Below are 25,704 nucleotides of genomic sequence, written 5' to 3' on the forward strand. Positions count from 1 at the left end.
CAATTTTATTAATGCACTCTGCTACAATATGATCCTGTTTCCTTCACAAAAAGACTGACTCATACCATGGATTTTTATACACACTAAGGTGCATGTTGCTAATGCCTTCCTCTTGATTAGTAAGAAAAGAAAGCCTGCTTTACTGACCAGAAGAAACAGAAAGATCTCTGCAGGATTTAACACAAACACTGTGTCAGCCTGCAGAGATCCTGTCTCAAAATCATCTGGAAGCTTTAATGATTTACTCAGTGTAAACTGACAGACTGAACTACAGAACCTGCCCAGAATCAATTCTGTGGCTCAAATCCTGCCTTGAGCCATAGGTGTCAGTGAATTTTAAATTTTAATCTTGGCAACAACCGAGTATTTTACATCATCACAAGAAAAGCACACCTATAAAAAGCACAATCATTGCAGGAGAGTCAAGGGCTATGACAGGTATAGTTTATTAAAATGGGGCTTCACTGGTAGAGCCAAATTCAGGGAAATTTATACAGCACCTGCTGACTCTGCCTGACTCTCACCAGTGCCATCAGCATCTCACTTTCTGGCATGCTAAATTCACACACAATTGCAAAGTTATGCATGCATTTAACATTACAACCTTATGCATAATAGTTCTTGTAGGAATATAATTACTAAAACCCCTACACAAGATGCTTAAATTTGTGACAGTTATGATTTTTCTTATTTTTGTTTGTTTGCTCTTTTTCATGAAGAAGCTGCAAAAGTAGTATGAACATAGATTGTTACCTCAGGCATTCTGCAGAGCAATATGCCAAAGCACCCACATGCTGAGTGTTTGCAAATTTTAAGTTTGGGATTGACTATGTGCCAGTCCCTCTTCAGCTGTGGGCACTTGATCCTGCACCAAAATCGCTGCTGACCTTTTCTGGTATTTATGATGTCAGTATGGATTTTTATCATTGTTTGAGCTCCTGACACAAAGCAAACAGCTTTTATAGCATGTTTTTATTCATGCAAGGTATGAATATGTGAATCTCAGTATTCCTGTCAAGTTTGCCATTTCTCCTTCTTGTATGCTTGGTTAATGGAGGTCAGCTTTCCAGAGAAGACTTACTTGCACAGATGAACACTAATCGTAGCTTATATTCTCTGGGAGACTTAATATACAAGTAGAGTTATTTGAAATGCACTAGCTGAGTATTATCCAGTCTCTGTTGTTTGAAAGTACTTAAAATATTCATCGTATCATCTAGCTGGAATGTGAGGCTAACATGCAGTCGTAGTAAGACATCACTGTTCAATACAGCCTCTGAGTTTTGACATGTACTTAGAAATATCATAATGCCCTTTGATGCAGCGTTCAATTTAACACAGAGCTCCTCAACACTGATCTCTACAGGGATTATTCAGGTCTCATTTGTGAGTCTCAGCTGTGACTCACACACAGCAATGGCCTAAAGGAACAAGGCAGACACAAGAATTGTCACCTGATACTAGGTCAAGCACAAAGAGAGTCTCTTGCTCATTATTTACATGTGGAGCACCCAGCACAGACACTGTGATCCAGACTGAAACTGCAACTTGTAACACAAATGATTATGATGACTGTTGTAGTCAGGTCCCAAATAAAGTGAGAATCTGTATTTAACATACAGTAAAATTAAAAATCAGAACCCTGGAATAAAAGAACCCACATTGCAGTACCAAGAGTTTGGGTGAGCAGGAGTAACAAAACGATCAGCAGATGTGGCCTTTAAAAGAACTTTAAGATTGATGGCACAGAACATAGCTTCGGACTCATTTTTTTCTCAGAAGAATTTGCACAGTTTCTGCAATAAAAACATATTGGTTACTAATCCCTGTTGTCTGAAGCACTTCATCCAAGAATACACTATGATCTACAGTCCCACTCTTCTGCCCTTAGGCTAGGTACTTTCTCAAGTTTAGAACTGTCAAAATCTAGTGAAAGATGAATAGGAAACATAATCAGTGTCAACTAAGTCACAGAAAACATGCATGACAGGTTATCTTCCCCAGACTGGCTGCAGACTCAAACCTCTGAAATCAGTATTTTGGAGGTATGTATCAGTCCTAGAGGAAAACAGTCTACCTATCTATAGAGCAAGAGAGAATGAGGCTAAAGCAGAAATGCCCAAATCCCAGCTGAAAAGCTGGATATGACTCTTAAAATTCAAGTTATGGGTTCCCAAAGACATATTTATGCACAGAGATTGAAGCTTGTATATAAAAGGATTAATAATTATACAACCCCCACTGACTCCTAAGAGAAACTGTTAAACGTGACATTGCTTGAGCCACTGTTTCAGGCTACCAAAAAGAGGTATGAATTTCTCCAAAAGCCTAAGGTTGCCACTTCAAAGAAGAGATTTTTAAATTTCTGCACTCTGCTACAGAACAGTTGGATCATTTACTGTAAGGGCGTATGCAAAGAGCTTATCAGAAAAGGGCAGAAGAGCAATAAATCACAAAGAAATCCTACTCCCTTTTTTCCATCTACAGAGTGAATGCAGTAGTACCGTTACCACCTAAGATATTAAATTACTATGTAAGGGTCTGATCTTTCCAGCAACTCTTAAGATGACTGGAAGAAGAGCCTTTGCAGAACAAGGATTCTGGGTATTTCAGGTGCTATTTAAAACATACTATAGGCCCTTCAACACAGCAAATCGGACCTGGTTTATTACAAAGCAGTCCTGAATCTGAGTTTCTTCCAAGCATGGTGTCCGAGAAAAAAAGAATCTGAGCTACTGGTCTCTCTTTATCACTATTTTTGCTGGGAAGAAAAGTCTTCCCAGGCACAGAAAGAATCACAGACTCTAGGACCTTTTCTCTATGTGAGGCTGCAATTTGGAAAAGGCTGTGCTGGACTGCCTCATCAGTTACCTTGCAGCAACCTGCAGACAGAAGCTCTTGCCTTTCCTGCACTGATGTGCAAAATTCTTTAATTTGCTCAAAAAGCATCCTGGTGTAGGCAGGTTTGTAACGGTGGCTTCTAGCCAGCAACTGCTTGTTAGACATTTCTAGAAAGAGACCCAGTGGGTCTAAAGCTGCCCTCCTAACTGGAGTTGGATGTAATGATAGATTCCTTTGGAGAGTAGCATTTCCCTTCATAGAAGTTTTATTATTCTTCTGCTTATGTAATATTTCAACAAACATTCTAGACTGCCCCCAAGAAATCTTCATAAACTTACCTGGGACTTCTGAGAGAGAAACAAGGAAGAGATTAAAACATTAGTCTAGTAAAATATCCTTTGGAGGAATATTTGGGGCTAATGACATGAGACAATCTTTCAATCTTTTGTAATGCAGGCAGGAGAAATAAAGACACTTTGGAAAAACTGAGTATCACCACAGAATTTAGGCCAAACTTTTACAAAGCAGTAAAAGAGTATCAGTATCTCCCCAAATTACTTGCCCTTCCTTCCATTTCCATTGAATCATGGAACAATACAATCATTTAGGTTGAAAAAGACCTTTATGTCCTACCATCAAAGTAACACTACCAAGTCCACCACTAAACCCTGTCCCTAAATGCCACATCTACACAGCTTTTAAATGCACCCATGGATGGTGACTCCACAAGTTCCTGGGCAGTCTGTTCCAATGCTTGTCAACCCTATCCATGAAGAAATTTTCCGCTGCCCTTCTCTAGACCTGCTCCACCACCTCAATGTCTTTCTTGCAGTGAGGGGCCCAGAAATGAACATGGGATTTGAGGTGTGGCCTCACCAGTGCTGAGTACAGGGACACAATCACTGCCCTGGTCCTGGCTGGACACACCATTGCTGATATGGGCCAGGATGCCATTGGCCTTCTTGGCCATGTGGGCACACACTGGCTCATGTTCAGCTGCTGTTGACCAGCACCCACAGATCCTTTCCCACTGGACAGTTTTCCAACCATTCTGCCCCAAACCTGTAGTGCTGCACGGGGTCTTGTGACCCAGGTGCAGGACCCAGCACTTTGCCTTGTTGAAATTCACAGAACTGGCCTTGGCCCATGGATTCAGCCTGTCCAGATCCTTCCTGCCCGGAGCTTTCCTGCCCTCCAGCAGATCAGCACTCCTACACAACTTGCTGTTGACCGAGCGTGCAGCTGATCCCCTTGTCCAGATCATTGATAAAGATATTACATCAAACTGACCCCGATAATGAGCCCTGGGAGACACCACTAGTGACCAGCTGCCAAATGTAGTTAGCTCCATTCACCACCTCTCTCTGGGCCCAGCCATCCAGCCAGCTTTTCATCCAGAGAACACGTCTAAGTCATGGGAAGCCAGTTTCTGTGAGAATGCTGCGGGAAACCATGTCAAAGGCTTTACTAAAGTTTAGGTAGACAACATCCACAGCCGTTCTCTCATCCACTAAGTGGGTCATCTTGGCACAGAAAGAGATGAGGTGGGGCAAGCAGAACCTGCCTTTCACAAACCCAGGCTGATGGGGCCTGATCTCCTTGTTGCCCTGCACATGCTGCATGATGGCACTCAAGGTGACCTGTGCCATGACCTTCCCTGGCACCAAGGTCAGGCTGACAGGCCTCTAATTCCCCAGATCCTCTTTCCAGCCCTTCTTGTAGATGGACATCACATTTGTTAACCTGCAGTCCTGGTTAGCCTGGTCTGCTGACCGATTCAGCCAGGCACTGCCCCTGGCTGGCTCCCGCACCAGCTGTGTCAGGAAATTATCTTCCACACACTCCAGGAGCTTCCTGGACTGCTTCCTCTCCTTGTGTTGCATTTCCAGCAGACCTCTGGTAAGTTCAAGTCCCCCACGAAAACAAGGGCTAGCGACTGTGAGACTTCCCAGCTGCTTACAGAATATTTCTTCTGCCTCCTCATCCCAGCTGGGTGGTCTACAACAGCCTCCCACCAGGTACCTGCTTTGTTGGCTTTCCCTCTGAGTCTTACCCTTCAACACTCAACTCTGATGTCACCATCATCAAGGTCATCTTTGCTAATGGAACTGCAGCCTATGACACAGGCTGGGGAACAAGCCTGTGCTTGGACATCTTCTCTCACTTCCCCAGCATTTAGGATCTAAAGTCTTCTCCCAGCTCAACACCTGGGGCTATGGGATTGTCTCATCTATTCTTTGTTTGTGCATGAGTGCCTGGGAGATGAGGGGATGTAGACACTGACCAATTTATTGCCAGGATTAAAAAACTGTGCAGAAGCAGGTGGTCAGCTGGAATTAAAAAGACACACGGGACAACTTACAAAATCATGCATTTGGGAGTTGTGCTATGCATGTTATGAGGGCAGTAGCACAGGAATTCTGTCTCCATGTGTAAGTTAGAGTTTTTCACAGCTCTAACCAGATGAACATTCTTGCCTAGCTCTATGGAGACTGATTTATACACATTTTACTTCCATTCATTATTCTTCTCCGTATGTCCATATTTTATGCCTGTACTTCCTTTCAATCTTACATCTGCCTCTGCTCCACATTCCTCTCTTCACAAGCAGTCTTCATGCTTGGTTTTGCTCCCCAGCAAAAAAACAAGGAATCCTTCACTGAAATGACAGAAATTATAAGCAAGGAGACAATCCCCCTCATTGCCGCAAGTCAGATTTTGCTCTCTTTGCCTATGCAGTCCTCTATGCCCAAGTTCTATTTACCCACATTTCTTTTCCTGCTACGACATGCTAATACACCATGTTCAGTCAAATATTGTTATTAATGGGACAGCTGCACACAGTGAGACCGTACAGTAGCACAGCATTACTTCCTATGCATACATTTATGTTACTTATGGTTGTCAAGGTGCATGTTTACATGAAACTCAAGGTTCAGCGCAGGGAAAGGCTTGGTGAAGAGGTTGGAACAATACCTGAAGAGGAGGGAGAATTTTATAATCCTTAATGAAGAAAGCTTGTGAATAATTCAATTAAGTGGCTTGCTGAAAAGACATCAGTGTATCCACAGAAGGGAAAGGAAACAAATGCATGAAGAAGTAAGCTCTTCTCCAAGGAATCCAGTCCTTGACTGTAGAGCTGAAGCTAATACGTCCTGCCCCGGAGCTGGGTACTGGGGAAGGCAGGCCTTGTGGATTTCAGCAGGGGATAAGTACAGTAAATGTGCTCTTTCCTGGCTCCCTCCAAATGGAGTGGTGTATTTTGGCTTCTCTAAATAAATACTCCCATTTGCTTAGGCTGACTGTGCTTGAGATAATTTAGAGAGAGCTGATGAAACACATCAAGGCTACGCTTTTGCACGGTTGTAAACCTTTAAACTGGGATGCTGGATTGTCTCTACACTTACCAGCCCTGTAATACATATTCTGAGGGCAAGAAGAGAACAATAGGGTATGTCTCTGATTCTGAACAGCTGGCAACACTGGAACCTGCAAGAATTAAATGGTTTTAGCAGTGTGCTAGCCAGAAAGTGGTCTACTTTGTGACAGGGTAGTGGGAAATGTTTTTGTCAGCATGTCCTTACAGAGTTGCTCTGAAAGTCTCCTTTCTTGGTCCAGCTATGAATTACATTTCCAAGGAACTGTGGGAAATGGGAAGAGGTAGGGGAAACTATTTTAGGTGCTTAAAATCCAGAACCCTTTATCAACTCATTAAGAGAAGCAAGCAGCAACTTATTTCTATTCACTGGTGTAACTCTGCTCCCTTCATTTTCCTCCCTGGCTCAAGACTGACCCCAGCTTCACTCATTTTCAGTGGTTATATGGAAAAGTTACACTGAAAGTAATAATCAAGTTTTATTAATAAAAAATATAATAAAACCTAAGTTTTTCCAAGTATAGAATAAGCGGTATTGAACGGTACATAACTACAGCATGCTCATCATTCTTTATCATCTACTATATTGTCAGGCTCTAACCTGCCCCAAATAATCACACCAATAAAACAAACTACATAGATAATCGGTGTTGTCAATTATTCCACACAGAACATCATTGAAAAAGGGCTCACAAAGTACACAATTACATTCAAACACCAAAAACTGGAAGAGCAAAAACATTTAACAAACCTCAGCTAGCCCTTTCACGCCCACTGTACTGCTTGCCTTATCATTCTCCCTCCCCCCACAAATAAGGACAGTAAAAAAAATCATTAAAATACCTTTGAACTTGTGAAAGACGGCCCATAGCTCAGCAATGTCAGTGGCAAATGTAATGTCTGTGTCGAGGACAATGACTCGCTCAAGATTGGAAGGTAGAGTCTTAGTCAGAACCAACTTCATCAGCCCGTAAATCCCAGAGTAGTGTTTGTTGGGGATCCAAGACACTTCAGACTTGACAGGAAATGGGAAGTGGGAAAGAGGAAGAAAAAATAATCTTCATTAGAAAGAGAAACTTTTCCTGACACTAGTTTCTTGCACTAGTGGAAGATCTCTGAAGTGGAAAGTCATCTAAAAGTCTGTTTTTAAATTTACTTCAGAAGCTCTGAAATACACTATTGTTTCTGAAAGCTCGGGGAAAAAGAGTTCTTAGAGGCAGCCTCTTTAAACAATATAACTAAAATTAGTTGAGCCTTTCTGGTCTGGTAGAATTCATTCTGAGACATCCATGTGTCCTGATAAAACTGAAATACAATTTTAGTCTAAAACTTCAGGTATATTGTACATTACCTGCAAAAAAATACGTGTTAGTCATTCTCAAAATTTTCTCTGATGCAGAAGTAACAAGCATAATATTTTCCTTATATTTTTTATAGATTTGGAGGTCAGAATTTCAAAAGGCCACTCATTTGAAATAATGGGCCAGATAATTGCAAAAAACCCCTTGTTTCTTACAAACTCAAATTTTCCTCTAGCCTTACATCTTTAACTTAAAGCTACTGTGATTACACAGACATGCTCAAAAGTCTAGAAAGTGACAGAACATTTTTAGCCACATTTTTTAGTTTTATGTATTGAATGTGGCAAACTCAGGCATTTTCATTTCTTCAGTAAGGGCTAAACAAAACATTGTACAGCTTCTAAAATGAAGCTGGGAGACTAAATTCTGTAATGGAATTGGCACTATTGGCACCAGGATGTTCCACAAGCTATGTTTAGTTTTCTCTCTGTTTTCTTCACAAAGAAAGTATCAAAAGTTTCTGCTTAAAGTGGGATACAGAAGTTTTTGAGAAGTTCCTATTTCCCTGTCTGAAACTCCTCTTGTTTGTTTTAACATCCACTGCAATTCCCAGATTTTAAGTTTTCCCTTGAGTTGTGCTCCCATTAACTTCAATCAGTATTTTGTCTACAGGGGACTTGAGCGAGACAGATTTCAGGATTCATCCTGGCCTGTTACATGGAGAAAGTAGGCAGAAACTCTGTACTCATAAAAGCAAGGAGATCTATTCTGTTGGTTAACTATCTCATATCTATTCATTGCTGTTATAAATTTTATTAAATGAAACAACATTTGCACAAAAAAAGTCATTTCCCCCAAAATCCTTAGAGAAAACCTTCTGTAAAAGTATGCGTTCCTACATTTGGAAGGTGGAAGCGTGGTTGAAGAAAGGCTAATAACAGGTGCTTAGAGCAAATTTCTTTCTGAGTATAAAGTAACAAGGCCTCTGATGATATAAGCTGACCTGCTCTATTCCCTTTAAAATGGCACACAACTTTTCTCTGTATTCTCAGGATTCCTGTACCAGGACAGAGCACTCTCCCACTACAAAGTTCATTAAAAAGACAGAGGGAAGTAGAGCAAACCTTTAAGGAGAAAGACAAGAATTTCAGGGAAAAGGCAGGAAAAGCAGGTTATCATAAAATAAAAACAGAAAGTGTAAACTGAAGTGTGAAGTTTTGTTTGGTTTATTCAAAACTCAATGCTCCCCAGAAATGCCTTCTGTGTGTAACAGAGATAATTTCAAATTCACACCCTCAAAACTCTAATTATTTGTGGTCCCTGCTCTCCCACATGGTGGCTTTAGGAATGGACCATCACATCAAGGTGTCAGCAAAGCAAAGCAAAGCGAAGCAAAGCAATATCTACTTTGCTTCTGCGAACTGTATTGTTCTGAACCTGCCACTTGATATCCTTGTGCTAGACCAGTCATACCTGACATGTTAAAAGAGTCAGTCATTTTATTGACTTGAGTTTGCTTTTACCCATTGCTACATTATTAATTTTGGGTGGCATGTCCTTCATTATATTAGCTGAAATACTTCTCCAGAAAAACACACAGTGTGCTTATGCAAATAAGCCTAATAAGGTAGGGGTTCATATGTTGCATGAATAGGCCGACACAAGCAGGGAAGGTAAAAGGTGGCTGGAAAAGTAAATCATCTTCAAGGTGCAGTTATTTTCTTTGCTCTCAGGATTCCCCTTTTCTAACACCACTGCCATGTGTCACTGCAGGGAAGGAGCCCTTGTCTGGCAGTTCCTTCTGATCTGGCCCACAGACGCCAAAAGCCTGCCATCCTGAAGCCTGATGTCTGAAAGGATCACTTCTAAAAATGAAAGGGGCAGCCCCTATTCCAAATGGTCCCTCAAAGCTGGCTGGCACATGTTGGATTTGAGGATATGTTGAAGCTGGGACTCTCAATCTGTTCAATTTATCCACAGTTTTCTCTCCTGTGATGCAGAGTTAACTAAGACACAAACAGAGATCCTAATTAGTCCCCAGCATAATTTCTTCATGGCTTTGCTATTCATGAATAATGTAACAGTTCCAAATTCATGTTAAGGAAAACTCCTGACGCTACACAAGAGCACTGTGAAGGCTCACTCTCTGGGTACTAGATGTAGTCTCATGAGAAGAAATACATAGGTACAATGCGGAATAAGTACTTAGTCCTTGTCCTAGTTTTGAACAGGACCTGGAGGTTATTCTGTATCACCTCAGATCATTGCTGGGGGCAGGGGGAAAGGATTCTCTGTCGTCTAAGAAGGGTGTGGCTTCTGCTCAAAAAACCCCATTTTTCTATATACTGTCTAAATACTTTCTGTAAGTTTTAATACAATTTTGTTTCTCTAGCATAGTTAAAATGGCCCATATATGGCATGTTTGTGAATCATCTGCTAACAAGCTAGATCAGTTTCCTTCAGAGAACAAATATTCCTAGAAGATACGTCAGGAACATTAAAAAACAGTCAGTAAAAGAAGAGAGCAAAACAAAACTGTGACATACTTTGCCATTTGTATAATTCCCAGCTGAGCAGAAATAGCACACCTTGGATCTCTAGTTCTCAAGATCTGTATTTTTGTTCATGAGAGTAGAGTACAGAAAATCATTTAGCTGGTGCTGACATTGATTCTTTTAAGTGAAATAGCATCTATTCACTAAAGGTCTTTCATCAGAACCATCTTTATTCTTTTCGTAACTGAAGACTGAAAACACACTAAATTATCTAAATTATTTGAATATAAAAATCACAAGCCCGTGAGTTTTCATGCAGCACATAAGTGACCATCTGGTCAATGCCAGAAAGGTGGAAGCAACAGTCCCCATGTTCAGCTATACTTCATGAGTAAGTTGTCTTCCCTAAGTGTGCTCTATCTCTGGGAAAAGCTGACTAAATCACAGTTGCAGTACACAGCCTGACTCAGCTTTCTCGCAGTTGCTACCACTGTATAAATGTTCATTACAGTTAGCAAAAGTGTCGTTTTTAAAAGAGAAGTCTGATACAGACATGGAGCTGAAAATCAAGTTTCCCTGTTTCCTTGACTGAGATAGGAGGAAATGGTGGCTCGTTCTCTCTTTGTGAATGAATTGTACAGTGACTACATTCCCAAGCATTTAGGTATTTTTATTTTTAAAAACACTTCAGTCTTTTTGCACACACATTACGATCCCAAAGCACAACTCTCGTACCAAGTCATCACAAATATATCCAAGCCAGTCTTCAACGCTTACACTGTACTTCTTCAGGGAATTGTGTGATTTTTAAATTCTTTTTTAATATGCTCTTTTCCTCCATGAACAGATGATGGGGAAACTTGCCCAGGCTTCCCAGGTGAATACTGACTGCTCCACAGCTGTAGGTGAAGTATCTGTACAAGGGCAGGTCACCCTTGCTTGTATTAGCTGTCTTACCTTAGTGCTTGTTCACATACACACAGAGTGAAGCATCAGAACAGTAGCAAGCACAAAAGCAGAGGAAAGCTAAGCCAAGGCTCTATGGGACTGTAGGACAGTACATGCTTCTCTCATTATCTTCTCTGAAGCTCTGGAGGTTGACAGCTTAACAGCCTGATTTGCTACATGCTTCTTGGGATTGGGAGGTGATATATAACAGTACCATTAAAAAAAGCTCTCAAAAGTTTTAGCTAGCAACTGCATAAACTTAAGATTGCATTTCCCTTCTATAAATAAAAGTTTCCCTTCTAAAAGCATTTCCCCCATTAATGACTTCTGATTACCTCCCTACCACAGGAAAATTCTATCCTGACTTTTCCTGATGAATAGGTTGTACTCCATACATCACAAAATCACAGAAAAAACTTGGAAGGGACCTCTGGAAGTCATTTGGTCCAACCTCCCCCTGGCAAGCATGGCCACTCAGAGCCAGTTGCACGGGACCACGTCCAGATGGCTTTTGACTATGTCCAAGGACAGGGACCCCACAATCTCACTGGGCAACCTGTGCCAATGTTCAGTTACCTCCCCTGATCTGCTGTCAACTTTTCCTCTAATGCAGTCATTGTTGCAAGGGCAAATTCCTGGCTCATGGGGTAGTTCCCATGTGCAAGGTTTTGCACTTCTTGTTGAACTTCATGAGGGTTCTGTCAGACACCCTTCTCTGTTAAACAGTACTTCTTTCCATTTTCTTAATGAAATTCCTCACTTTCCCACAGAATATATGGCACCACAGCACTCTCTGAGCTACAAGAAGTGCTTCTTGCTCAGCATTGTAAGATGGAATTTTGGATGATAAAGTGTCTTCCATGGCAGCATGTCCTTTAACACTTTACCCTGGAAAAATGCAACCTTCAATAGCGTATCGATTTTGTCACTACATTCACTGCATCTTCCTAGATATGCCTGGGGGAAAAAAAAAAAATCAATCAAAATAATCCATAGCTATGACATAGCATCCCCTTCCCCACTCCAAATCAGACACCCTTGCTGCTCAGCTGACTCCACCAAAGCACCACAAAGGTCAGTGCCTTGCAGGAGCCTGTAGGTCAGGCTGGCTGGGGTGATGCACCAGGCTGAGAATCAGCAGCCCCGGAGGCACAAGGTGCCACTTGCATCCCTCCTTGCCCACCCCAGAGGTGGGCTCATAAATGGGATCAAACAGAACCCAATTCCACCACCATCCAGACTCAATGGCTGCAGATTCCCTGTGCTGGGGAAAACAGCCAGCAGCAAACAGAAGAACTCAGAAAACAGGAAAGGTGAAGGGAAGTAGAAAATGTAGTCTGTAGATTTTGCCTCCCCAGAGCTTTCATTCTGGGTTTTACCATTAAAAATATCTGGCATCTAGAATAAACTGATTAAAATAAAGAGAAATGTGAATCAGGTTTTGTAGTGAATGACTCAATGGAAACATGGATATCCAGAAGTATTCAGCATCTACTTGCTCTTACCAACTTCAACATAGGCACTTATCTTCCTTGAAAATTGCATCAGTCAGATGATAAACTAACTTCAAAATCTTAAAAAAAGGCAAACAGAAAAAATTCCAGGCCACAGCAAAATCGCAGTGTTTTAAATCTGCACAAGTTGTAGCTGAACTGTATCTGACACTCATCTGAAAACCAGTGCAGTTTGCATGGTGAAAGAACTTACAGCAGGAGGGATCTCTGTGAAGGAAAACCAACCAAAGCCTTTTGTAGCTGCTGCCTTCAGGCAGCCCTTACAAATGTCCCAGGCATGGGAAACAACCCTGAAATTCTGATGTGTGAATCAGATAACAATACAAATTGCTATTTCCTCAGATTGGATAAATAACTTTCTAGACGCAGCTGACAACTTGTTTTCACAGCTTTTTCATTACTTGCTTAGTGCTTTGCTGCTACTATGAACACTACAAGTAGCAAGATACAGTTTTTTTAAATCATGTGGCCTTAATTTAAGATAAAGCTAACAGAACTGGGGCTTTCATGTCATTTCTAAACTGGAGGAAAATAACTGCCACCATTTCAAGGATGATCATATTTTGTGATTTGCAACATAAAGCATAAAAAGAAGGGGTAAACAAACAACATTGATTTGCTGGCACAGGACAGGAAGTTTTCTTCATGCACAGTTTTTCTCATCACTGTTTTTCACACAGGGAGAACTTCATCCTGCTGTGAATATATGCCATACCTCTTCCCACATTCCTGAAACTTGAGTCACAATTCCAGCAGCACTAGAACTGCTCAGGATTAGTTCCAGGATAATCCTTCCTGTTTTACATTGACTGTACCTCACAATATCTAAGCTCTTTGCAGGGACATGTGACTGATCCCTTTTCTTACTGTCCTGCTTCCAGGAGAGCAGTACCAATACCATGTTGCTGAGACTGGGTTAACTGAATCACTGAGGAAGGAGACAAATAGGTTAGTGTTTAAATATGGATAAACATTCATGCCTGTCTTTAGCACATTTCTTTTTTACAGATAACAATAATAATAATAATAATAATAATAACAACCTAGATTGAGAGAGAGAAATCCCAAGTCATCCAAGATCCTAGCAGGAAGAAGATTACTGTCATCTCCAATAGTTTTCTCAGAAGGAATGCCAAAAGGAATCTCCTTGCTTCTCACCTTCAGAAAATCACTGCCTTTGCTCCATCCTTGTCAGGCATCCAGCAAACATTAACAGAAGAGCCTTATTTAAACAAAAACAGACTCTTCTATTAATGTTTGCTAGATAACTTGTAACTTCAACATTGAATTTAGTTTTTTTCCTGTGCAATTCACAGGTTTTGATCATACTGATATTCCCCCCCCCGTAACAAGTCCTTACTATTTATATGAATGGTTGTCAAGGAAACCAAAAATCCAGCAAAGCTGGGTAACTTTTCTAGATTCAGAATTTCTTGTTTCTGAGTATTTTAAGAAATAATAATAAGTTGCTCTAAGAAACAACTGTAAGGAGAAAGGAATTTATACATCTTTGCTAAAATCATTTTCCTATTTCTGCTGGCCTTTGTGGTTGTTGTTCTTACTCATCACAGAAGCACTGGTGACTTTAACAGAATTCTGTCTCATCTTTCACTTTAAGAAACAGATGCATCTTCCACACATGCATGCAACAAATCTGGATACAAATAGCAGTGAGCAAAAACGTTGAGATAGAAATGGATGATTATTTGAACCTCTGGGTCCTGGATAATGTAGAGCAAATGCAGAAACCGTGGAGCAAGCCACAACTGGAAAGGAAGATTAGATATTAAAAAGGCAGAATGAACAAAACCTCCCAAATCAGCATCAGCATACAGCAAAGGAAAATAACTGCAAATTAATTCTCATCTCTGTAGCAAAGTCCATAACACAGTCTGACTGATGTTGAGGACTTTTTTTTCTTCTTTCTTTCTTTTCAAATCTCTCACCAATACACTCATGCACCCAAAGGGCAGAAAAGTGGGAAAAACCTGATTTAACGATGCTTCTTCAAAACAACTTCCTTAACAACAAAATTAACTGAGGGTACCAAGAGCTTATCCATGCTCTGGTTTTGGAACCAATATGCCTTATATGGCTGCGACTACAGAAATAAAGTAAAACTGATGTGGCTTTTTTTTTGTCTCTGCCATTTAGGTAACAAGACATTCAGCCATACAGCTTCTTCAGAAAAGAAATGACCAAAGGGTAATTCACCTACTGGGACCTTTAAGGACCATCTCCCTCCCCTTAGGCATTTTGCTGGCTTTTCTCCCACCTTGTTTAGCCAAATCAAACTAAAATGGCCAGTTTCTATCTCAGTCCTTTTCTTTACTCTCATTTGAGACTTTCTGAATTTCTTCACTGTTTCTTGCTATCTCCAAAATGCTGAAAATGCTTTGTTTGCCTCTCTTCATTTGTGCAAGATGAGACTGCAGAACAGAAAAGTCTGGCCAGTCTCAGTTAGTGCTGTTTCTTGTTCCTTTTGGGCCTCTAGCCTCAACTCCAGCTGTTTTCAGCACAGCCATCAAGGGTGGAGGACCTACAAAAGTCTGAGCATCCTGAGAGGTCAGTGAGAACCAGCCAAACACTATCCTCCCAGAAGAGGCAAAAGTAAAAATCTTCCCTAGAAGATAAGATAAAGCCTTTTTTTTTTTTTCTTCCTGTCAGTGAATGAATGAAAAGAAACAAACAAGCTGAAGTAGATAAAATGGCAGGAAGCCAGAGCTTTCTGCTCAAAGCTGATTGACAGGTAGATCTGGCTAGAATTTGCCCAGTGGTGAGAACTCATGGCTGCCCTTCTCGCTTCATCTGTACAGAAAGATAAGAAAGATCAATTGCCCGCTTTAATTGCTAGTGAACTCAATCAACAAGCTCTTTGTGTTAATTCATCAGGGAAGATACAAATCCATGAAAATATTATCACTGTCAGCTTTTTGACTTAGGTAACTATGCTGGTACATGCACGTTAGCTGCAGCCATTCCATGCTCTAGCACATTTCCATGCAGCTCTTGGGGTCAAAGACCAGAGGCACACAGCCTGTATTTTGCATGATGTCAGGATAACAAACAGGTGTCATCAAGATGCACCATCCAGAATAAAAACAATGCAATATCTTGCATAAACACATGTTATGTTGGATAAACAGCCTCAACTCAGTGACAAAAATTTATTTAAAGTGGGATTCTTTCCCTACCAGAAAATCTTTTTTTAAGGATGACGAAAGAAGGTTGCAGAACAGTTACAGTGACTATTGCTAACCAAGTAATGCCTGGCAGGAGATTGCAGGTCTAAAATACTAGTTACCGTGTGCAAAAAAATCCCCAACCAGACACCAAAAATGCTGAGGGAATGACTTCCCACCCTTTTAAGCCTGAAAGATCCCCATCTTGTTCGTATCCATACAAAACAGTATTCAACACCCAGAGCTGCAAAATACAGAATCATACAATCATAGACTGTCTCAAGTTAGATGGCACCCATAAGAACCAAAGAGTGCAGCTCCCTGCTCCTCACAGGACTACCTCAAACTAAACCATATGACTAAGAGGAGTGTCCATCATCAGGCTTGAAGTCATGACCAGAGTTCACGAGCTTGGTGACATGACCCTGGGAAACCTGTTCCAGTGACTGACCACCCTCCCAGTGAAGAACTCTCCTGATGTCCTAGGATGATTTGTGGAAAGGATATGGAAATGCAGCTTCCACCAGACCTCTGACATTTTAACACAAAGTCAAAACATAGCAAATACATATGAGAAAAAGGACACATTCTTCTATTCAGAAGATAATCTCTACCTACTATAGGGCATCTCACCAGTAAAATCACCTTTCTCCAGACTTAAACTGTTTCTGCCTAAAGAGTAAGAACAGTAAAATTTCAACAGCTGAAAATGCTGCACCAAAAAAATGCCATTAGTGGGTGGAAAACACATCGAACCAGTGGAATAAATGCTATATCCCATAAAGAACTCTTACATCTCTTATTTTCACCAAAAGCAAAGACTTTGCAGGAAAACAAATCATCCTCCATCCTGCAAAGTTGGAGAGCAGGTGAGTGGAACTTTTTATACCACAATTATTGCTTCATGGGAGCAAAAATTACATAAAGCAGTGTTCTTTTCTCCAGCGGTAAGTACTATAATAGATCAAAACTTCTGGGGACTAAAACGCTCCAGGAATACATCTGGAATAAAACCAATAACAGAAGATAAAAAGTATTACAATTATGAACAAGCAAAACTAACAATAACCTAGTGTAAGAAGCAGTGAATGTGACAGGGGGCAAAGAAGTGTTCCTTTTCTTTGTTATTAGAAAGAGCTATGATGTCTCTCAAACAATGCAGCACTAAGCAGAGAAACAATCTGAAGAAAATAAAGACATTGGGAAAGCTGGGCTCCTTCAAAAGCAAGAAACACTGAACTTGAAGTTCAAGACATCAGTCTAGTTAGCTGCCCTGCGTCTGGTTAAATAGCATCAAATATTTCAGATAAGAGTGAATTTGCAGGAGTAGTGTTTAAATGAATTGTCCATGTAGTAGGTATGTAACTCTTATAACTTCTTGAGGTACTTCTTGAAACATCTGTGTGAGGGCTAAGACCACCAATGACACCCTAATTCCATGTAATTTTGTAGTTTCACCCTAAAGACCATCAGATAAAATTGCAATCAGACAGGTGGACACAGGTCCCAAATGTCTCATTAAAACAAAATAGATGGGACTATTTTATAGGCTTTCATTTGTGTCAGCTAAAAACTGTGAAACTTCCATTCAGCTGTGAAAGGGGTAAAATCTGAAGTAATGGAGAAGTATATGGGAAAATTACCACAGGATCAAAATATTACTCAGTTTTAATTTTTGTTTCTGAAAAACAGAGACCTAGACACCATCAACATAAGCTCAAAGAATGAAACTTTCACAGGATTAAATTGTTTGATCTGAAACATGTTAGCTCTACTAAGAGAAATGACTCGAGTCAAATTACCACCAGTGGCATCTCATTAATAACCTTACACATATCTCAAAAAAATGAAACTTTGTAGGATTGCAGATTGACCTGAAAAGTGATACCTCCACTAACAGAAACAAAACTTCTCAATTTAGAAGTTCAAATGTTCTCGTACCAAGCTGACTCTAAAAGAGGTACTATCCATCAATGGCATTTCATTAACAATATTATTATAGATCCTCCCTTTAGGACAAGTACTCAAAACTAAAATCAGCCTGGACACCCTTACCTGGACTGAGATGGCTTCAGAAGAGCTATGAGAAGAGTGATTTCAGTGTGTGCTTGTGCTGTGCCAGGCACACAGCATGGCTTTGTCATTTTCAGTGCTGTGAAAACGTGTCACACAGAAAGGTGTGCCCAGACAAGGTGAACATCATTTTTCTCCACAAGAATGACTATTTCAGCCCCAGTCCTCCAGAACACATTGTACCTACACTGCCTGTTGAACTGTTTCACGGGAAGTAGCTCACATCTGATCTGCTGACCAGCACTTCCCTGAATACCAGTTGTTTCTCAGAAATAAGCCAACACCAAGTACTTCACAAATGAGGACATCTAACCATTTCAGCTTCCTGGTAGTGAATCAAGAATATTCTTGGGAGTCCTTGCAGACTCCTATTGTTTTCAGCTTATCATTCAGACATGGAAATACATATACTTCAGTTCTTTGTATATCTAAAAGCAAGGATCACTTAACATTTTGGTAAGACGCTCGCATCAATACTGATCCTGACTAGGAACGCCTTGAACAGTCGCTGCTGTTCCTCTGTGAGTAATTGAGTGCCCTTTGACAGGGAGGTGTCCATGTGAGCAAGTGAAAAGCCATTAAGATCTAAGACCATCTAAGCTCTAGTCATTATATGTCTTCCCAGCTTTTTACCTGCAGGTGCCAAAGAAAGAAACTGTGCTGGAGCACAGGATGACTATTAACTCTCCCCAGCAAGTACAAGGGATATACAACCTATACCACTCATGCAGATCAAAGTGTTCAAATAATTCCTGTACATCCAAGGTTAGGACAGCAAAATGCTTTCATTTCTCATAGGTGGATGATAACGTTCTGAGAAAGCAGTTGTTGTAATGGGGATGCATGGAACAAGCTATAGCTGCAGAAGTTAGTTCGAGACATTGTGTCTTCTTTAGTTTTTTTGCAGGGTATGCTTTTCAATTTTTGTCAAACTGAGTAATTTTTGGAAAATCTCATGTGCAGTTATTCATCTTTTTCTCATTCTCTGCTAAAATTGCCTTCCCTGGCGGTGCAGCACATGTTGCTGCAATGAGCAATGTTTAAGAAGCTGAATGCCAAACAAAAATCCTTGCTATTGAAATGTCACAGTCAGCTACTATGATACAAATGTGGGTGATGCTAAGTGGAAGAGAGTTGGCTCCTTATTCCTCGCTCCACATATGTTACGCAGAGCAGCTATCCCATCTTCCTGGTGGACGTAGAACAGAACAATTGTATTGCTTTTCCCTAGAATCAAGAAAAAGGTGGAGCTACAGAGAGACCCACAGCAATTAGAACTCAGTTATAAAACTGACAAAGAACTCCAATGTTTTTTCAAAGCACCAGCAACAGCAGGAAAGTACAAGGGGTTTACAAAGTCAGACATGAGGCTTTCTTCTGGAATAGCAGCAGAAGCACTGCACAATGTAACACAGGAGGCAGACTGGAACCCTTGAAAGAGGCCCAGCAAATACTGCACCTTCTTGCATCACACTGGGCTTCATCTCAGTAAACAAACTAACAGTTCTAAATCTCAAATCAACTGACAACATCTGTAAATCTGAAGAAAAATTACATAAAAATCTGCAAGAAACTATTCCATGTTTGTTATCTTGCCTTCCTCCACAAAGTCAGCGGTGAGGCTGCTCATGAAAGCTACATGCCACTAAGCAAATGACAACTGCTGAGTCAGAAAGGCATTATGAGTCCCATTATCATGACCAATTTCTGACCAGCCTCAGCAACTTCCACGGTAGTTCTTTCTGATCACCTCTTTAGACTAGGCAGAAATTTAAGACCCAGTTTGATTTTATGTAAAATTACTTTCTTCATATTCTAGGTCTGAATAATAATGGAAAACACATCTAAATAATAGTCTTCAATGTCACATGCCTCGTTTGCTTTTTTTTTGTGCAGAAGAGGGACTGGGAGGGCAGAGAAAGTACTGCTTAGGCTACTCAGTCTGCATGGATAGATTATGACCTCTTCACAAAGGTTCCACTGTGCTGGGGAGTTTGAATTGCTATCTGTTTCTTGGTGGATACTAATTTCCTCCCAAACACTCTGAAGGAAAATATCTTGGCTTACAAAACCTGGTCTGTTAATGTCCAGTCATCTGTACTGAAAACCACAGATAAAAGACCCCGTTCTTAACATGGTAGCACTGTGTCAAAACCACAAGCATATTTCATCACCTGAGACTTCAGGTCTCTAGTATTCAATATGTCCATAAGCAAATACACAAAATCTCAATTATAAAGTGGAAATTCAAGTTAAAACTAAGCCACGCAAGTTATAGAAATCTGTAAAATGTTTTGATTGTAGACTTAGTTTTTCAAAATCTTAAATCTGCATATCTAAAAACAAAATTAAAGTGAAGGGAAAAGGGCAGGAAGAAACAGCAGTCTATGCCTCTTACTTCACTGACGTGCAGTAGGCCAGTTTACAGAAAGACAAAAGGCTGGTGACATGCAGGAACACTGCAAGCTCCCCATAACACGTGCCAGTTTTAGATCAAATCCTCAATGCCACAGAAACACTTTAATTTAATATTACTGCTACGTAAATGAATGTAAACATAAACAGATGCTGGGTTTCTCATTCTGTATTGCATTAATAGCAATTAGATCTTGCATGTGAAATGGAAAAGAAACGAAGGAAAGTAGTGTACTTCTGCCTTATAACTCTGTGTTTGCCTCTGAGCCATGCAGTGAACTACTTAACAGATAAACAATCCTGCACTGCCCTTAACAATATATAATCTGCATGCAGTGCAATGCAAATACAATCCATGATAATTTAGGGATCAGTCACTATTACTGTGAAATAAATTGTTATGGATGGCTGCAACATCCAGTGGAACTTCTTGACTAGGAAGATGGTGGAAGGCAGGAGAATGCTGACCAATTTTATTGTTCAAGGCTTTATCGACACTGTTATTATTGTCACCCTCTTAAGCTGATGTGAAAAACACCAAGCTAATAATCTGTTCATCAAATACACTCTCACATCTCCCCCACTGCCAATCAGAATCCTTCTCTCCCATGCTCAGCAGGTGGTATCTGCTATTCTGTTACAAGTATTTGTTTGATCATGGTTCCAAAATTGGTATCTGGCAATGTACAGTACATACAGCCCTATCACTGCTATCATTCATTGGAAGGGCTTCTGCTGGCATCCAGAGATTTCGTGGCATTTGAGCTGCTTTTGGCCAAGACACTTAGAAATTGAGCATACTTGAAAACAGCTAACATTATTGGGATTTTGATTTAGAAACATTTCTGCATGGACAATACAATGTGCCAGACAGGACACTTGGTTGCTCTCTAGATGGTAAAGGGAGTCTCCATTGCAAGAGCTCTTACAGGGTCATCTTAGTTGGATTGGGTGAGACTCTCTAAAACATGTTTCTGTACAATTTTTGTAACCCAGCTGGCCTGTGGTCCTACCTGACCACCACAAGACAAGCATAATGCATCACTACAGATTACCTTAGCCTATATACAAAACATTTCCTAACTATGTAAAGTATGTACAGAAGACTGTCCTATGTGATCATTTCTACACATGCAGGAACTGTTTGTATTGACTGTCTTACTCTTGCACAATTGATTAACTTTGCAGCAGGAACTGTCTGTGAATATCTGGGACAGCCAGATTCTTTGCCCAGGATGTTAATCGACACGCTTAAGCATACAAACTGGTCTAGGCACAGCAGGGTCTGCCTAGGAAATCTCAAGAACTGTCTGAAATTCCCACTGGGACCGCTCCTGTAACAAGCTGTCAAATACTTCTTGTGCAGATGGCCAGCGGTTCCATCAATCACCTGGTTTCAACTTAGGCTGCTGTCTCAAACCAGCCCTTTATCTCATCTCTGCAGACAACAAACCTGGGAGTTCCTGGACCACTGTGGGAGTTTAAGTGCATTGGGGGTACACATAGGCACAGCCCTGAGAGCCAGCTACATGACATTCATAATTAAAGAATTAAACTTTATTTTTCTGCTTAAATCTCACAGCCCTTGCCCATTAGCTCAGTTGGTTAGACCATGGTGCTAATAACACCAAGGTTGTGGGTTCAATCTCTCTATGGGCCCTTCACTTAAGGGTTGGACTCGATGATCCTTGTGGGTCCCTTCTAACTCAAGAGAATTTTGTGATGTCTGTCCAAACGATGTAAATATCTGACCTAGTGAACTGTTTTCAAAGTTCAGATGAAAGTGGCTAAGAAGTAACTCATCTCATACTTCAGTAAATGCCCAAAGATAGGTGATTTTTATGCCATGCATTACCCCAGTTTGGTTGCTCTCTCTGGATCAGACCACTGATTTTGACTGAGTGTGCAGACTTCAACATTTCTGACATGAAATCACCTAACACAGCACTGGTCTATTGTTTCTGGGAACAGTAAAAGCTGGAACACTGTCCATATTCCAGCAAAAAATAGAGTTTTTCACATTTCACTTTCAGGTCAAATGTTCATCTCCTAAAAAAACCTATTCACCATCCCTTCAAGTTCATAAATCAATTGCAGCACAGGTGGGCTAAACGACTTAAAGGAGATGGCTTTTCTGCTCTATCAGTGATGAAGAGACTGCGTTATCTGGGCCATTTACAGCAGACCAGGCAACTGCTCATTCTACATTCTACCTTCCTCAGCTCACCTGATGTTGTCATCAGTGCATCAGGCAACATCTGGGAAAATAAACTCACCTCATCTGTATTCCACCCATCACATACAGTACAGCCTTATCAGCTGTTCCTTCTGCTCTGGGAAAGTGCAGATCACAATGGGTTTAATGCCTGTATTTCCCTGTGACTGAACTGACACGAGATTCCATGTTAAACAATGAAGGGTAGAAGCCAAGTGCCCAAGCTGCACATCTTGAATAGTTTGCTCTGGAGTTTCTTCACATGGGACTGAACTGAAAAAACCACAATATCCTGCAGCCTGATATTTGCAAGTCACAGCTGTAATGGATGAATGTTTCACAGGTAGTTTTTTTTCTTTCATTTAATGTTCAAAGAAGACAATTTTCAGTTATTTTGTGGGATGCATTGCTGTAACAAATATATCTACTGCATTAGGACCAAAGCTGACTAACATGACTAAAGTGATCATATAAAGCGAATTTACATTGCCAAGTAACTTTCCAGTTTGCAGTCGTGGCCATATGCGGCCACGTAAATTTGGAAGAGTTATGTGTGGGCCATACTGAGCAGAGCAAGAATGAAGTATGTAGCTGTAGAACAGTTCAATTACTGGCACCATTATCAGCAGCCCACACTTCAAGGATGCTTATTGCTGATTACTAACTGCATGTAGCAAGTTTAGTTAACGGGACAGAGTTCACAATCTGAACAGCTTGTAGGTTGAGGGAGAGCTTTTAAGCACCCATCTATCTCCCTCGTGGTTATTGCCAAGGCAGTGAGGAGACAAGCCAAGTTATGCTGGGGAAGGTTACAAGCATCTTAGTAGAACTGGCTGTTAAAGTCATCAAACTAACTGGTTTAAAGAAATACATCCAGCAAGCTGCCATCTCAACTGTGCCAGCTCCTTTTCCTGGAAATGCCGTTATCTTGGCTCAGCTCCACAGTCAAGTATCCTCCTCTCCTGTCCCATCCCCTATCATGTGCCTCAAGCAAAAATACACCTTTCCCTGGCCATTCTTTCCTGTGCTCCATCCCTCTTCCAAGCAGGCTGCTGGTAGTTTGGCTGCTTCTAGGGAGAGAATGAATCTAGGCTCTTTGTGGTGCAACAGGAATGTGAACAGCTGTGTCACCTTGCAAAAGGAAAAATAAGTCCTCTCTAAATTTTGAAAGGACCATCTGGCATGCTTAATTCACAGCAGCAAAGTAGATATGTTGGTTTGCTGGCCTTAGAAATTCTGATATAATCTATGGTACCTTGTCTTCTCTTTCTTGCAATGAAGTGTCCGGTTTTCCTCTAAAACCTGAGAGAAAACAACAGCCACAGCCAAGCCTAATTTTCTATGCCTTCCTTCAGGACACTGATTGCTCAAACTCTAAGTTAACAGCATGTATTTTAAGAGCTGCAGGATATGTTAAGAAACATTGCCAAATACCAAATATTTTAGTCTCCAAATTCTGCCTTTTAAAAAATTAATATGCTAGTGGAAACTGTTGCCTGAATTCTAAATAGCTACTTGAAAATAAAAAAGCATCCATACTATTTATGGAGGATCTAATATTATGTGCTCCCTTCCAGTGTTTGAGCAGAACAGGAGCAGAAGCAGGACTTTTCCCAGGACTTAAGGGCTTATTCTGACATGTCAGCTCCTGCTGCATGAGAAGGAAGATGCTGGAAGCTCATACATACCCAGTGGGAAAAAAACAGACATGAAAAAACCAAACATGAAATGGAAAGTTTTCTGTAGCAGCCAAAATGTGCTCCAAAACAACTGAACATTGGTGAATGAAAGCTAAGAAGAAAGTTCTCATGCAATTGCTCAGTCTAAACCCTTTTACAAGTCAGGAATTGGTATTGATTACAGGTTTAAAAAAGAACTATGGAGGGTCATTTAACTGAAACATAGAGTGTACTGTAACAGTGAATCCATAGATCACTTCGGAGAAAGACAGACTTTCTAGTAAACATTCAGCATCAGCTCTATGTTTTCTTAACACCAGGCAGCATAATATAGCTCCCAAGAGTGCAGGTGAAATACACGAACCCAAACCAATCATTAAATCCTCTCTAGGGGCTACACAGGAAACAAATGAGATGAGCTCCTACAGCTGCCTGTAAACAGCTCCTCTGTTGTCTTTGCTAAAACCCACAGAATGATCTGGATATGAGCCAGCATCATTCCTGGCTTTTAAAAACTCTGTTTATATTTATAACTCCTTGCTCTCCTTTGGCAGTGTCTGTCACATTCCCCTATGCTCAGTACTATACACTGTGGTTTTTTGGCCACTGAAATCAGGGAAATTGCTTGGTATGCAGCATGGTGAGCTCTGAACAAGAGTGGCAAACCTGGGAAGGCCTATTTATGCCTATTATACGTGCATCCAGTTAGAAAGTGCTCCTCAATCCAAAGCCTATGGGTTACATACTATAGATAGTCTAGTGTGGATTTAGGTCACCAGTCATACAAAAATTAAGGCTGAGTGAAGAGGGATGGAGAAAACAAGTTTGGTCTGTAGCCTCATATCTGCTCAGTGCTTTGCCTATAAATCAGAAATTTCAGGATCACTGAAGTAAGCTCTCTTGGTTATTATTTACTTAACTAGATTGGACCATACCCAAATGACCAGAAGGAAAACACTAAGAGGTCTGTCTTCCCCAGCTGAGAGGCTAATTAAAAACCCTACAATTTGCAGAAAAGCACATACAAGATTTGTAAGAACAAACCTCCTCCTTGCTATGAAGCTGTAAAGAACAGAAGGAAGATCTCTGGCTAATTAGGTTAATACTGGCTTATGGCTTCATGTAGAAGAACCAATAAAAAATAAAACCAGAAACAAAGTATTTTTCTCAAGAATCACTTATTTCCCTTTCCCATCTCTTTCTAAAGCTTTTTGTATTCAATATTTCACAACGTGGTGTGCTTTGAATTTACCCCTTAGTACTGCAATTTGCTACCTTTTGTTTTTTTTCTTGTTTCAGGTGCTGTTCAGAACAGTCTGATAAGTCATACAAATTACTGCCACGAACTCCAAATGATGAAATCTGAATACTTCATTCTACCTCCACAGGTAAAAAAAATACAGCTCAAAATCAATGCTGTGGTTCCATGTTCTGAATTAAACTTTTTAACTATGAAAAGACAATTATTTTGAGTAAGTGATTTTTTTTCCCCCTTTGAACTCTTTTCATATTCATTCCTTTTGGAAGGGCATTCAGACAACAAAGGTAGCTATTGTACTACTGGTAGCTCATCACAGCATGTGTACTTAGGGTGTCACACACCTGTGCTTAAGGAATGCAGGGCAGTTGAGTGTTTCCAGAACAGATTTGGGCTTGATGAATAAG

General features: G+C 40.6%; 1 protein-coding gene across 4 annotated transcripts in view; it reads right to left on the reverse strand.

Annotated features, from left to right (window-relative positions):
* The window catches only part of LARGE1 (LARGE xylosyl- and glucuronyltransferase 1), a 265,931-nt gene that overhangs the window by 98,292 nt on the left and 141,935 nt on the right, over positions 1–25,704 (reverse strand). For all 4 annotated transcript variants that reach the window (XM_042051231.1, XM_042051230.1, XM_042051233.1 and 1 more), the window contains one exon: positions 7,061–7,232. In XM_042051231.1, the coding sequence (XP_041907165.1) occupies positions 7,061–7,232 (172 nt within the window). The remainder of the gene's footprint in view (positions 1–7,060; positions 7,233–25,704) is intronic.

The sequence above is a fragment of the Corvus kubaryi genome, unplaced genomic scaffold (genome assembly GCF_017639235.1).
Source record: "Corvus kubaryi isolate FWS band 111438036 unplaced genomic scaffold, C.kubaryi_AGA036_p1.0 74, whole genome shotgun sequence".
Classification (NCBI taxonomy): Eukaryota; Metazoa; Chordata; class Aves; order Passeriformes; family Corvidae; genus Corvus; species Corvus kubaryi.